Source organism: Zingiber officinale, chromosome 9A (assembly GCF_018446385.1).
Source record: "Zingiber officinale cultivar Zhangliang chromosome 9A, Zo_v1.1, whole genome shotgun sequence".
Classification (NCBI taxonomy): domain Eukaryota; kingdom Viridiplantae; phylum Streptophyta; class Magnoliopsida; order Zingiberales; family Zingiberaceae; genus Zingiber; species Zingiber officinale.
The window spans coordinates 68,818,189-68,834,089 of record NC_056002.1 but is presented as its reverse complement, the minus strand read 5'-3'; the positions used below and the strand labels follow the sequence as shown (position 1 = coordinate 68,834,089).

At 40.6% G+C, this 15,901-nt stretch overlaps 1 protein-coding gene across 1 annotated transcript; it reads right to left on the bottom strand.

Annotated features, from left to right (window-relative positions):
• Window positions 1-14,084: 14,084 nt before the first annotated feature.
• Window positions 14,085-15,508, bottom strand: LOC122021487. Its single transcript, XM_042579608.1, has 4 exons — window positions 15,236-15,508; window positions 14,956-15,147; window positions 14,744-14,885; window positions 14,085-14,521 (listed from the first exon to the last, which is right to left on the bottom strand). Exons 1-4 carry the CDS (start codon window positions 15,470-15,472, stop codon window positions 14,409-14,411), a joined length of 684 nt encoding a protein of 227 aa, XP_042435542.1. The 5' UTR covers window positions 15,473-15,508; the 3' UTR covers window positions 14,085-14,408.
• Between the last annotated feature and the right edge of the window lie 393 nt (window positions 15,509-15,901).

Below are 15,901 nucleotides of genomic sequence, written 5' to 3'. Positions count from 1 at the left end.
AAGCCTTAGCATACCTGGCCAACGGAGCGGATTCCCCTTTTTATACCACTTCATATAACCTCCGTAGTCATGAAGTGGACCCCGGTTTGTTAGAGTTTGTTATGAGATGACGTAAGCCATGTACTTGTAGAAAATAACTTTTAAGGAATCTTTTTTATATCCCAGATGTACCTTCTTTGTCGTCTAGTACCTATAGAAGAGTCTGGAAACATTCTTCCCACCAAATTAGCAAACCTGTTACACAATCACATACTATAGATATCTTCATTAAGCTACTTATAAATATTCTTGAAATAGTTGTTACCCCGGACGGTGTTGACTTATATTTTCTTAAGCAGGTTACCCTGGCCGATATTGACTTATATTTTTTATTAGGCATGTTATCTCGGTCGATATTGACTTATATTTTCTTAAGTATGTTACCCCGGTCGATATTGGCCTATATTTTATTAAGCATGTTATCTCGGCCGATATTGACTTATATTTTCTTAAGTATATTACCCCGACCGATATTGGCCTATATTTTATTAGGCAAGTTATCTCGGCCGATATTGACTTATATTTTCTTAAGCATGTTACCCCGGTCGATATTGGCCTATATATTTATTTAGGCATGTTATCTCGGCCGATATTGACTTATATTTTCTTAAGTATGTTACCCCGACCGATATTGACTTATATTTTATTAGGCATATTATCTCGGCCGATATTGACTTATATTTTCTTAAGTATGTTACATTATCTCGGACGATATTGACTTATATTTTCTTAAGTATGTTACCCCGGCCGATATTGGCTTATATTTTATTAGGCATGTTATCTCGGCCGATATTGACTTACATTTTCTTAAGTATGTTACCCCGGCCGATATTGGGCTATACCTCCTTAAGCCTGTTATCCCAACTGGCCTTGGCCTATATTTCCTTAGGCCTGTTATCCCGACCGGCCTTGGCTTATATTTCCTTAGGCCTGTTATCCCGACCGGCCTTGGCCTATATTTCCTTACGCCTGTTATCCCGGTCGGTATTGGCCTACACTTTCTTAAGCATGTTAACCCGACCGATATTGACCTACATTTTCTTAAGCAGGTTAGCCCGGCCGATATTGGCTTATATTTTCTTAAGCATGTTACCCCGACCGGTATTTATACCTGCTTGATTCTGTTATCTTTTTTCCCCTTTTCACCGGGGACCTACTAAACCTATCCCATATCACTAGCCTTCTCTCCAAGTCTAGTCGAAGGAGGTGTAGCCGACTAACTAGACACAGGTCTATTTTTGTTTCTTTGCCTATCTTTAATCATGGCTCTGCCATGGTCACTGCAATGGACCCGTGACCTTATTCACAGTAGTCCTTGTGACTTCTGGTACAGCAATCCCATGAACCTAACTATAGTGATCCCGTGAGTCTTTTTAACCCTTTAAATAGGGTTGTGATCCTCCCTTCCCTCTTCACTTGTCTTAGTTCTTTTCCACCTTGTTTGCCTCCCTTTCTGAGAATATGGCTTTAGACTCCCCTTATGGGGGCAATTCTTGTTGGACAAGGCGAAGTCTATAGATGAAGCTACCCCAGCTTTGGATCTTGTAAACTCTTTGGCACGAGTGCTGGAGGTATTTCTGTCAGTCACCTAGTCTCAAGTGTGGTCGGGAATGGCCTTGAGGAATAGAGTTTATCGAGATCTAGAACTTCAAGCCAAAGAAATGACTGCTTTGCAGACTCAACAGGCTTCAGAAGTGCTCACGTTAATCGAGGAGGCTCACATAACTAGCCTGTTGTGTTCACGATGGCAGCAAAGCTCAGGTTGTCTGTGGGCTAAGGTGGATGTTCCGGAAGCAGAGCTCAAAATTTTCAAGTAGGAAGTGGATTGTTTCATGACATGTTTGAGGGGACTTGAACAAATTTGCACCTCCTTTGTTCATGAGACCACTCCTTTTCCTACTTTCTCCTAGGCATAAAAGAACGCATTGGATCTTCTGAACGAAGAGGGGGGGGGAGGGTAATTCCATTGGATGACAGATTTTTCATTATCCTCCTGCCAGGCAAAATATTCCCATTTCTCCGACTTGGTCGGGTTTACCTTCTAGCTGAGTTGAAGTTGTCTAAGAAGTTTGAAAGCTCATGTTTCAGCGGGCTTCCCTTCAAGTCTAGTCAAAGGAGGTGTCAGCCGGCTGATTAGACATGAATTTATGTTTAGTTGAGTTACGTATCTTGAGCAATATTATGTGCTTGATCAGGCTTGGCCCATTGAGTATATGCAAAACTTATTTGCTTTTTATTTAACTAATGACATACTTCGAGTTATATAAGGCTAAATGCCTCAAATGCAATTGATATGTTATACTCAATCAAACCCTTTTGACCTTGGTTGATGCTAACCTATCTATAGTAGACATATTATACTGGCCGATATTAGCCTGTCTATGGTAGACATGTTATCCCGACCGATATTAGCCTGTCTATTATAGACATGTTATCCCGATCAATATTAGCCTATATATTATAGACGTGTTGTCTCGATCGATATTAGCTTGTCTATTATAGTTATAGTAATTCCTACAGTGCTTCACGCATGGATGACTATTATTATTTCTGATATTCTGTCTTTGACCCAGGATCTGTCAAACCCGATCCATCCTTCTTTATTACACATAGTAAACTACGCCCCTTTTCCAGAATTTCTTTGATTATGATTGGTCTTTCAATGGTAAAAGAATGTTGGAGGTGCACGACGAGGCGCCACCAACCCCTATATGATTCGATTTGTCGCGTCCATCATAAATACCTATTTATGGCCATCTGGTGCATGTCTTTTCTCTCCTCTCTACAACACCAATGAAGTGGTCAGCGTTGGCATGCTTCTATAATCAACGGTGTCTGTTGAAAAAGGTATTCTGATCTAACAGTGGTTGTATACTCTTTCAACCCTAACCCCTTTATCTTCTTGTCAACTTTGCCCGTTCCTTCTTGCCTTAACGTTTTTCCTTTGCTGCAATCTTTGATCAATCCTAGCGCTCATCGTCTTCCAGTGATCTTCACCCTTAACTCTCAGTAAGTATCCTGTTGATTTGTTAACCCTTATTTCTACCTATGGCTGAAGAAATGATTGCCCCCTGGTATACTCAAATTTCATCTTCTTTCAACAAGGATGCTCGGCTTGCTATTCGTAGGCAATATGAAATTCCCAGGGAATATGACATCATAATTCATAAACCAGATGAGCATCCTCACCATCCTCCTGCTAACTGTGTAACTTTCTTTAGGGATCAGTTGATATGGGGTTTAAGGTTTCCCATTCCTCCTTTTCTGGTCGATGTAAGCCAATATTTTGACATTCCTCTTCAACAATTTGTGCCTAATGCCTTTCGTTATTTGTGTGAAATATACATGTTGTTTCGTATATGTGATATTCCTCCTACTCCTCAAAATATTTTCATGTTTTCCTATCCAAAGATAGCAGAACCAGGTGTTTTTCTTTTCTAATCTCGAACTAAGATGGTCCTGTTTGATGATATGCCTTTTTCTCTTAAAGCCTGGAAATCTCGCTTCTTTTTTATAAAGTTTCCGGGACCTATTCCTTGGTCCCATGCTTGGAAATCGTCTCTAAAAATTGCTATGTCATCTCCTTTCTATCACTAAATGGCTGCAAAGCGATCTTCTGTATTTGTTTGGTTTGAGCCCGGTCAGATATAAGATACAAGGCTCCTTAGGTAAAGTTATGTTTCCTCTTCTATCAATTTTTACTAACTAAAACATTTTCTTCCCTTTTGTGTAGTGGATGGTTTTTATGCTGCTTTGATTGATGAAGAATTGCGCCTGGAAGAAGCCGAACTTCATGCAAAAGAGCAAGAGCTTCTTGCTACCATTAATCTGCCACCTTCAATTGAAGCTTCGGTTCTTCCAGTTGAAGCTTCTAGCTCTCAAGTGGCTCCTGACGTTCTTGAGATTCTTCCAGCAGGAGTTCCTGCTATCACTTTTCCAACTGTTTCTTCATCAATGGCTATTACGTCTTCACCAGCCACTTCTCTTTCCGTTGCTAAGCTTACATCCCCTATAAGCTCAAAAAAATCGCTTGTTGAACTTGCTCCTGGCAAACGCCCAAGATGCAAACTAACTAGAGTTCCCCCTTTTAAAAGGAGACTCACTCTTCCTACTAAGGAGTCACCCTCAGAAGATTTTGCTTCTGCTGCCCCTTCTTCTACTGAGCCTACTTTGGCTGATCTATATCCTTCCCTTCTTTTTTCTTCCTCTCCTTCTTCTAGTAATACTACCCCTGGTAGTACTTCTTTTACTTTTCCTCTATCTGTTTCAGAATCTGGGTCTTTACCTCCTTCATCATCTTCTTACTTAGTTTTCTCTCCCCCTTCTATCCCAACTTCCTCTTTTTCTACCACTTCCTCTTCTATCCCTGTTCTTCCTATACTGCTAGGAGGCTCTTTCACCACTGCTCGAGAGGAAATTTGTCCTATCTTTGAAGAGCTTCCCCCTCCCGAGACAATTGATCAATTCTCACATGAGGAAACCAAGGTATGTCTGCTATTACTTATTTATTATTTATCCATGACTATTTATGACCCATTCTTATGTTCGTAGCGATGGATGGCCAATATGGGTCTAGCTCGCCTAATGCATAACTTATATCATGAGAACGAGAAGTTGAAACGACAAGTTGCTGAGCTATCCTCTACCACCCTTTCAGAAAAGTCTAAGAAATAATATGAAACCCAACTTGAGAACCTTCAGTCTCAATTTAAATCTGCCACAGACCTCAATACTGAAATATCTTCCAAATTAGAGAAGTAGCTCGCTGAAACTAACAAGCTGAAATCTGATTATGAGTCCATCTTGGCAGACAAACTCAAAGCTCTACAGTTGAAGGATGAGGAAATAACTTCTTTAAACACTTCCTTGAATACAGCTAAAGCGGAGGCTTCCACAAAAGATGTCTAACTGAAGTCTTCTCAAACAACTTTGGTGGAGTATAAAGTTGGTGAAGATAATCGCTTTAAAGATCGGGCCACGACTCTAATCAGCTCTACTGAATTTAATAGGTCAATTGTAAAATCTATTTTGGCAGCCTATACGGCTGGAGCTGAAGGAGCAGTAACGCAATTGCGAGAAGAAGGCTTCCTATCTCGTTATCCTCCTCCTAACTTCTTGAATCACTGCAAGTTGATTGACAACAGGCATGTTGATCTATTTCCCCAATTATCTATAGAGTAACCTATTTACCCTAATCTTGACTATTGTAAGGTTAACTGCTATTGGTCATGACAACTCCTGTCAGAAATCAATTTATTTCTGTGAAGTTAAACTTCTTCTTCGTATCTGTTGTTGAAAATTATTTGTGTTAATGAATTTGTTTGACCATTTGTTTTACATTTTCATTTCATGCTTTTATCTTTCGTATTTATATGTTTCCAAAATTATTCTTTTCTTACTATCAGACTTGTTCTTCTCATTTAGGGTGGTTTACTCCCTCCTTCCTGAATTTTATCCCCTTTTTATAACTGACTTCTCCTCCTTATCCTTATCATATTTTCCAATCTATTATTATTTACATAAGAACCTAATCTTTACTAGTATATTATAACATCACCCATCTTTGACTGATTTACTATAGCATTCATCGATCCTAATCGGTTTATTATGATATACTCGATCTTGACCGATCTATTATAACCGATTGATTTACTATAGCATCACCAATCTCGCCCTGTCCATTATAACATTCTCAATCTCGACCGGTCTATTATAACTGACCGATTTACTGTAGCATCATCAATCTCAGTCGGTCTATTATAACCGACCGATTGACTGTAGCATCACCAATCTCGACCAGTCTGTTATAACCGACCGATTTATTGTAGCCTCACCAATCTCGACCGATCTATTATAACCGATCGATTTACTGTAGCCTCACCAATCTCGATCGGTCTATTATAATCGACCGATTTACTATTATGTTTACAAATATCGTTCGGTAATTTATACGTAGCCAGATTTCGTCCGATCTAGTATACTTGTACGGGATTATTATTTAATCAGATAGATAGTTTTAAGCTACCCGATCGACCTTATACCAGACTGATTTTCCTCATGCCTCTTTGATTCTTTTAGAATCAAGTGCAGAGAGAAAGAAAAATCCTGTCGCGTTTTTTCGAGGATGATTGCTAAGCTTACCTCCCTTTCCTTGGGATTCGGCTTTCTTTTTGAATTTGATCCCATCCCTCGATGATGTCACCTCTTTTTATGCTAGTTATGTCTCCGTATGTTCTTCTTTATTGAGTTTACATTTTTCTTTTCCTACCCTCCTTTATACCTAAGTTTTGCACAAATTATCATTGGCCTTTAGATTTCTCCTTTTTCAAGTTCTTCTTCTATTTCTGTTTAAGGGTGTTTGATCTAAGGCACAGAGGAAGGCAAGGGTTTAAGACGCTCTCTTCTACTCCCTGACTATTTCTCCTCCTTCCCCTGTTCGCCTTCCTTCTGCTATTCAGCCATGGCCACTCCTTCCCCCGCGTGGTTCCTTTCGTGCGCTTCTGGCCTTATAGAGCCAGAGGAGGTGGAGTTACAAGTGAACTATGATTTTCCTTCCTATATAGTTCGCCCTACCCCTCAGGACAGTCCACATCTTCCACCTTTAGGAAGTATATCGATCTTCTGGGCTCAAGCCTTACAAGGTTTCTGATTCCCTCTTCATCCCTTTTTTGCTGATGTTAGTATTTATTTTGATATTCCTCTTAATCAGCTTATTCCTCAGTCTTTTTCTATCCTCGTGGGTTTTGTTGGGGTATCTAAACTACTAGATTTCCCTCTATCCCCTCGTCTTTTTCAAGACTTCTTTATTCCCCGCCAAGTAGACATTGGTGTCTTTAAATTTCAGTCTCGCCCTAAGGCTATTTTGTTTAGCAGGATTCCTCCTCAAGAGGAATGGCATCATAAATTTTTCTTTATGCGTCTTCCTTCTTCTCCTCCTTTTCCTATTGCCTGGATACACAATCTCCCCCCGGCTCCTAACACTGATAACTTCCTCAATGATCCTTCTGTCTCTCTTGATTTATCCAAGCTAAAGGGGGCTAAATTTTGCTTGCCGGCCTTGATTGTGGAGGTTTTAATGTTTCCCTTTGGAATAAGTTGCATCGACACTCCCTTGGAGGTCTCTTTTGGTATGTATAAACATTCTCGTCTATGTTTATCAGTTATTTGTTAATTATTTTCTATAATGACGCATAATTCTTGTGTTTCAGTTGATACTCTTTTACTCGCTTTCATGTACAAGAATACAACTATGACCAAGTCTTTTTTGAATAAACTTGGAGAACAATTGTTGCAAGCTCGTCGAGCTAATCCTACCGCTTCTACTATGGGTTTGTTATCTAAAGAAGAACAAGCAGTGGAAGCCATTGCTTCCCTGGAAGAGAAAGAAGAACAACATTTTGTTGCCATACACAAGAAACCCAGGCTTATTGAGGAAGTTCCCTTTCGTGACACTTTTGGTACTTTTGTGCAAATCCCCATTGTTCCTTCATCTATTTCTTTTGAGAGGTAAAGAACTGATGCCCCTACTCACATTGTCTCCAACCTTTCTCTTAATATGATAAGACCGGGTCTACTTATTCCTTCCTCTTCTGCTGTTGTTTTAGCTACTTCGGCTTCTCAAATGGCCACTACCACTTCGGCATCCTCTCAACCTCTGTCCTTGTCCTTACCTCCTCTAGCTTTTGGATCTCGAGCTAAAAGAACACCCTGTAGGAGATCTTCTCCGGGTCCAGGACCATCGGCTATCCGTGCCTCAACAACTGAATCAACTTTCATTGCTTTGCCATCTTCGATCCCCTCTAGTTCTTCCTCTGTTGTTCCCATTTCTACCACTTCTTCTCCTTCTCTTCCTTCTTCTTCCACCCGGCCTTCTTCACCTTCTATTTCCCCACCTCTATTTAGACAAGCTATGGGTCTGCCCTCTCAAATGGGACAAGCTTCGGATCCTCCTAGTTACGGTTTTCTATAGCTACAAGACCCGTTGGCTGAATCTTGGCTACATAACCAATAACTGTTAAGGGGCACCAGTATTTCAAACCATGATGACAGCCATAGTCGTCAAGCTGTCTCCGTAAGTGTTTTTCATTATATATTGTTAACATCTTATTATTTCTCGCTAACTGCATTATTATTTTAGTTCGTTGCTTCAAGTCTTCATCTAGACCAGCTAGTCATTGCTTTGGAAAGGGACAATAGCAGGCTAAAAGCTCAAGTAGAGGCACTGAAAGTCAATCTTCCTCCTTCCCACATTGAGCTTACTCAATTACAAGAGAAGATAGCTTTACAGTCTCAACAAATAGAGGCTATGAAAAAGGATTTTCAGCACCAGCACCAGTTATTAAAAAACAAAGAGCTTGAAAGGAAAACCCTGGAGCTATAGGTGGATCGGTTAAATTCCAGTCTCCAGGTGGAAACTGCTCTGAAAGACAAAGCTATTTCAGATGTTTCTCATAAGAACACTGTTTTAGAGAAAGTGGAGAGACTTCACAATATCTTTCTTTCTGAGAAGGCTCAAGAATCAGCCTCAAGTGAGTTTGCTCTTCTACAAGAGCAAGAACAGAGAAAGGCTCAAGATGGACCGATGGGAAGCTAGGCGTTTAACTTTTTTGAGGTCTCCAACGTTTGTTAGCGAATATGTTCGTCGAATCATAGGGACTCTAAATCATTCTGTGACAGGGGTTATTCAACAACTAAGGGAAGGTGGTTACCTATCTCGTGAATCCCCTTCTCAATTCATAAACCGTCGCAGACTTAACCAGGAATTACCTAAGAATTTAACGAGTCATTTTGAGTGAGCATGAATATATACTTGTAAAATAATTGTAATTAAGTACTTGTAAATTTGTAAAAAATTTGTACTTACCTGTTTTTCCAACCTTTATGATCTGTCTACTGCTTCTTGAGAATAAGTAATATCTTGCTTAAAAGTTTTTCCTGTTATGGTATCTTAATTGATCATATGATTCTGAGCAATAAGGCTTTCCATAAACCCCTTGAGTTTTATCCGGACATGACTATATATAAAGAATTCCAAAGACCTCCATACTTTCGAAGGACGTGTAATTCCGAGCAACTTTATATGAAAAACTCCATAGGATTTATGTGCTCTGGGTCGGACGTATAATCCCGCACGATTTTAAATAGAGAACTTCATATGATTGTAACTTTTGATGGGGAATGTAATTTTGAAGGATATTATATATATATGTAAAGAATTCCCTCTGAACTTTGAATCCTGGTTGAGAGTGTAATACTGAGTGATCTTTATAAAGAAATCCGGATGACTTTAGATTTCGGACGGGCGTGTAATCCCGAACGATAATATGTGACAAATTGCAAAATTCTCTCATAAGACTATGAATTCTGACAGAGAATGTAATTTGGAATGACTAATGAATTCCCACTGAATTTTAAATCCCGGGCGAGAATGTACTCCCGAGTGATTTTTATAAAGGAAGCCAAATAACTTTAGATTTCGAACGGGTGTGTAATCCCGACCGGTTTGATATCAACCTTTGAGTTCTTGGTCGGACATGTAATCCTGACCGATTTGAACTGATAGAGTCCTATGCTTTGTCATATTTTGGTCAGGTACTTAATTTTCGCTTAACTTTGCTCATGATAGTTTAAAGTCTCCGGTTCCTCTCAAAAAGACCCGTCCAGGTTGCTTCAAGAGATTTCCCAATCGACCATGTTTGTGCTAGTTTAAAGTCTCCGGTTCCTCTCAAGAAGGCTCGTCCGAGTTACTTCAAGAGATTTCTCGATCGACTATTCTTGTGATAGTTTAGAGTCTCCGGCACCTCTCAAGAAGGCCCGTCCGGGTTTCTTCAAGAGATTTCCTGATCGACTATGCATTTGACAGTTTAAAGTCTCCGGTTCCTCTCGAGAAGACCCGTCCGGGTTACTTCAAGAGATTTCTCGATCGACTATGCATTTGATAATTTAAAGTCTCCGGTTCCTCTCGAGAAGGCTCGTTCGGGATACTTTAAGAGATTTCCCGATCGACTATGCTTTATGATCATTTAAAGTCTCCGGTCCCTCTCAAGAAGGCCCATCCGGGTTACTTCAAGAGATTTCCCGATCGACTATACATTTGATAGTTTAAAGTCTCTGGTTCCTCTCGAGAAGGCCCTTCCGGGTTACTTCAAGAGATTTCCCGATCGACTATGCATTTGATAGTTTAAAGTCTTCGGTTCCTCTTGAGAAGGCCCGTCCGGGTTACTTCAAGGATTACTTCAAGAGATTTCCCGATCGACTATGCATTTGATAGTTTAAAATCTCCGGTTCCTCTCGAGAAGACTCGTCCGGGTTACTTCAAGAGATTTCTCGATCGACTATGCATTTGATAGTTTAAAGTCTCTGGTTCCTCTCGAGAAGGCCCGTCCGGGTTACTTCAAGAGATTTCTCGATCGACTATACTTTATGATCGTTTAAAGTCTCGGGTCCCTCTTAAGAAGGCCGTCTGGGTTACTTCAAGAGATTTCCCGATCGACTATACATTTGATAGTTTAAAGTCTCTGGTTCCTCTCGAGAAGGCCCATCCGGGTTACTTCAAGAGATTTCCCAATCGACTATGCATTTGATAGTTTAAAGTCTCCGGTTCCTCTCGAGAAGGTACGTCCAGGTTACTTCAAGAGATTTCCCGATCGACTATGCATTTGATAGTTTAAAGTCTCTGGTTCCTCCCGAGAAGGCTCGTCCGGGTTACTTCAAAAGATTTCCTGATCGATTATGCATTTGATAGTTTAAAGTCTCCAGTTCCTCTCGAGAAGGCCCGTCCGGGTTACTTCAAGAGATTTCCCGATCGACTATGCATTTGATAGTTTAAAGTCTCTGGTTCCTCTCGAGAAGGCCTGTCCGGGTTACTTCAAGAGATTTCCCGATCGACTATGCTTTATGATTGTTTAAAGTCTCCGGTCCCTCTCAAGAAGGCCCGTCCGGATTACTTCAAGAGATTTCCCGATCGACTATACATTTGATAGTTTAAAGTCTCCGGTTCCTCTCGAGAAGGCATGTCCGGGTTACTTGAAGAGATTTCCCAATTGACTATGCATTTGATAGTTTAAAGTCTTCGGTTCCTCTCGAGAAGGCTTATCCGAGTTACTTCAAGAGATTTTTCGATCGACTATGTTTTATGATCGTTTAAAGTCTCTGGTCCGTCTCAAGAAGGCCCGTCCAGGTTACTTTAAGAGATTTCCCGACCGACTATGCATTTGATAGTTTAAAGTCTCCGGTTCCTCTCGAGAAGGCTCGTCCGGGTTACTTCAAGAGATTTTCCGATCGACTATGCATTTGATAGTTTAAAGTCTCTGGTTCCTCTCGAGAAGGCCCGTCCGGGTTACTTCAAGAGATTCCTAATCGACTATGCATTTGATAGTTTAAAGTCTCCGGTTCCTCTCGAGAAGGCATGTCCGGGTTACATCAAAAGATTTTCCGATCGACTTTGCATTTGATCGAAATTATAATGTTGGCACTAACCTTATGATGATTCAACTTCTTCGAGATTCCTTAAGGAAACCTGATTGGTCACTCCTTAAAGCCCCCAATCGACGGCCGCTTCAGCAGAATAAAAATGTTTCCACGGTAATTACCACACTGCTTAAACCATGTTTATTTTTCGGGCGATACTTGTCCTGCATTGGACGACTTATGGAGCTAGATTTGATAGAAGAAATTTGAGATAAAGCTACAACTCGTCTCATATCATACCGACAACGAATGAGGCAAAATTATAACAAAAGAGTCATCCCAAGATTCTTCCAAGCGGGGGATCTAGTATGGAAGCGTGTCAAGCCTGCTGGGGATGTTAACAAATTAGCACCATAATGGGAAGGACCCTACAAGGTGATAGAAAAATTGGCATCAGACTCATATTATCTCCAATACACAGAAGGAAGAATTCTTGGGCGCCCATGGAGTGTAAATCATTTACAGCCCTACCGGACTTAACAAAGCTTATATCGCTCGAGAAACATAGATATCCCAAAACGAGCAGATTAACACCTCTTCAATGTATTCCAATCATCCAATCATGTGAAACTTAGCACGACCAAAAGAACAAATCAAGTTTACTTAAAGCAATTTACCTCTGTTTGGCCTTGCGAACAAATAACAAGTATGCTCATAGTTTAAGTACTTCATTTGGTAAATACAATACAGGACAAGTATCGCCCGAAAAATAAACATGGTTTAAGCAGTGTGGTAATATAAAGTACTCCACAATGCAGGACAAGTATCTCCTTGCATCTTAGCTATGAAAACTAAATGAAAAAAAATATTTTTATTTAATTCCTGAAATTTATTTAATTGCATTTGCTTTAGATCCTAGATTTAAATTAGAAGTTTTACAAGAAATGTTAACTTTATATTATGATGCTTTAATTCCAATTAAAAATTCTTCTTCCCCTGATCCAGTTAATATTATATATAATGTTAGAATTTATTTATATGATATTTATAATCAATATTATGCAAAATATGGAACACTAATTAATATTTCTGAAATACAACAAACTACTAGTAGTAATTTAAAACTTACAAAAGCACAACTCTTATTAAAAGAATGGACAAAACGTCCACGAGGATCCTCAAGTTCCACACAGGAACTTGAGAATTATTTTAACACTTCTTTTGATTTTAATGAAGCAGATAGCGAAAACTTCGATATCTTAAAGTGGTGGTCACAGAAGGCTCAAAGCTTTCCCGTTCTCTCCATGATCGCAAAAGAAATTTTAGCTTGTCCAGTGTCAACTGTTGTTGTGGAGCAGACGTTCAGTGCCGACGACAACATATTAGATGAACGACGATCAACTTTGTCTCCCGATTCATTGGAAGCCCAAGCATTACTGGACGATTGGACCAGAGCGAAGAAAAGAATCCAAGGAATGCAACTTTTAGATGACGAAGTTGAAGATTTTGATACTGAAGGAACAAATACGACAGGAACAGGAAATGGAAGTGAATGAAAATGTAAAAGGATAAAAATGTAAAAGAACTACGTGAGCTTTGATTCCCCTAAAGGGATACGTAGACAACTTAAATAAGTGCAAGCTCTATTTTCAATAAATTTTAATTTCTAATTTTTAATGTTTAATTTTTAATTTTTTTTAACATATTAATCTTGAACCGTGGCGAACCGTGACGAACCGTGACGAACCGTGAACCGGCGGTTCTGAACCGTGAACCGTAACCATCTTGGGCGGTTAAAGTTAAGGGTCAACTTGCTTGGAACCGTCGAACCAGCGGTTCCAAACCGTCGGTTCCGAACCATGGTAATGTCTAGATTTAAAGCTCATTTTAAGGTTCATTTTTTGACTCGTGAGCCTACAAACGAATATGTTTGTGAGTTCACGAGCCGAATATCCTTAAACTCAAGTTCGGCTTGATAAAACTGTCGAGCTCGAAATCGAGCTCGAGCTCAGTTTGATAAGATAAACGAACAAACTCGAACGAGCTTTTTATTGAACCGAGCTCTGAATAACTCACGGACCGTTTGATTCATTTATATCCCTATAAGTCCTCAATCATTTTGGTCAAAATTATTATAAAATCTCTTGGGATTCAAACATCAGAACTAAAAAGTACAGAAAGTCTCCCAAATTACGTTGAGAGTTTTATAGATTTAGATTCATTAAGTCGTTTTGTCTAAAACTATGGGATGGTCTTTGGGGCTCAAACAATAGAATGACTATGAATATTAAGTGTAAACCTTAAAATTAAACAAAGCATGCTAAATATATTAGGATATAATATAACGGCAATCTAAGACATATATCTTTAATTATTTAAAATATATATTATAGACTTTTTTGATTTTTTTTTCCAATAAACACATATCAGAGCAGTAGTGGGTCCACCGAAGCAGAACCCAGTAAAGCCTTTGCCGTGTTTCGGGGTATTTCCCAGCACAGGTTGCTTTCGTCTGTAGTGTTCCCAAGGATAGAAGCATTCAATTCGTTCCACTTCCTTCCATCGCCCTCAATTCAAACCCAACCCCCACAGACAGGAAGAAGGAAACACAGACACGAACTGAAAAGCTACCCTCTGCCACCACTGCGCCTACATAAAAACTCACTACATTTTATATAATGTATATCATCCAGTCCTTTTGTTTATTGCCTTATAACCTACAGCCACACAAGCGTCCAACACGAAGACATTAATACGCGACAAGGGAAAATGTTCCATTCTTTATTTTATTCTCACTTGATAAGTCTGCCGGTTTCATTTCCTTCCCACACCACTCAACCCTCCTCTTTCGTCTTCTTGGTCCTATTCACGGAGTCAATGATGGCACAAAGTTAGGCATTTTCCCCGGTTTGGTTTTCCATGGAAGTGGAGAAGGATGACTGTAGGAGTTTGTTTCACTCTCAGTAGGTCCATTCCTGTGGGAGACCCACCTCTGTGGGAGACTGAAATGGATTCATCTGCTTCTTCGTTGATGGGCTTCTTGTTGATCTCTGTCTTTGATGCTCTCCTGTGTCTGAGTAACAGAGAGTAAGACGAGAATCATGATTAAAAAAAATGCAGGCATTCCAGCGGGAATAGGTAGTATTCAAACACTAGTAACAAGGATTGATGTTCATGATAGAATAGAGCCGTGATGGCGATGACAGCCATAGACATTGTCCTTGTGCAAAGAACAGAACTGAACATGAGTTCTTAATAGCAAAAAAATTATAAATAAAACGATTGAGAGCCTTACCTTCTTTCTCCAGTTCCTTCACACGCGGAAGAAACACACCGGTTCCTCCGCACTTCCGTTTTCCCTGCGCAACCAGCCGAACGGAGGAGTGGCTTTGAACCGGAAGCAGCGGCCTCGGGGATGCCCTACCGTAAATCTCCGTCTAACTCAAAATCCAAAACAAAACATTTATAACCTTCCTAAAATCTACGAACAGACCAAGTGAACTAGACCTGCAACTGCACCGGAGCCGCCGGATGAGCCCAGAACATCTCCCCCAAAAATCCGGATGCCACTCGCCCACGGTAGGCACCCGGAGGCAACAAAACCCTTAACCCTGATTGAGTTTCCTGAGGACATGGCCCAGCCCATATCTCTCTCTCCGAAGCTCCGAACCAGCCCAGTGGTGCAACACGCATGAAATCCTGCAAACAGAAACAAGGGATGGGATCAGGGAATCGGCGTCGAGGAACGGGGGGAAACACTAAAAAACAGTACACAGCATAAAGCGACCTCGAAAGGGGGTGGCACAGCAAGAGGCTGCTTCACGGCGAGGCGAAGATGAAGGCGATCTAAGGTGCCAAAGGGCAGGAGGTTGGTTGCTAGGCACTCAACTTCAGACTCATGTAGGACGCGGGCGCCGGAGAAGGCGCCAGAGCAATGGCGGTAGCGCGAGAGGCCTACGTCCACGATTAACTCGGAAGGCACCCAGAGCTCGCCGTCGTCCAGGTTCTGCACGAAGCCCGCCATTGAGAAGGAGCTCCACAGCGATGGGGGAACGCGCCACAATCTACAAGGAGAGAAGTGAGAAATACGGCCAGAGTTGGCGACTATATTGAGCGGCGCGGTCTAGGACAACAGCAGTAAATTAGAAAAACTACGATGGGTAAAACTGGTAATAGGATGACGTGGTATTTTCCCCACATTTATTGGCTCTCTAAATGAGGTATTAACAAGCAGTGTGGCAAGGAAATTTATTAATGGATCAATCAAAAAACAATTCACCCAATCTCACACCCTTCTCGACGTGGCGTCTCATTCTCTCCTGAAATCTCATGGGATCTCACGTGGCCGCCAACGCGACTCAGGTTCATCAGGATTTAAACCAAAAACATCCTGAGACGGATGAAGTCTTAGAACAGACAGGGAGTACGGCTACAATCTCTTGTAATTTCAACA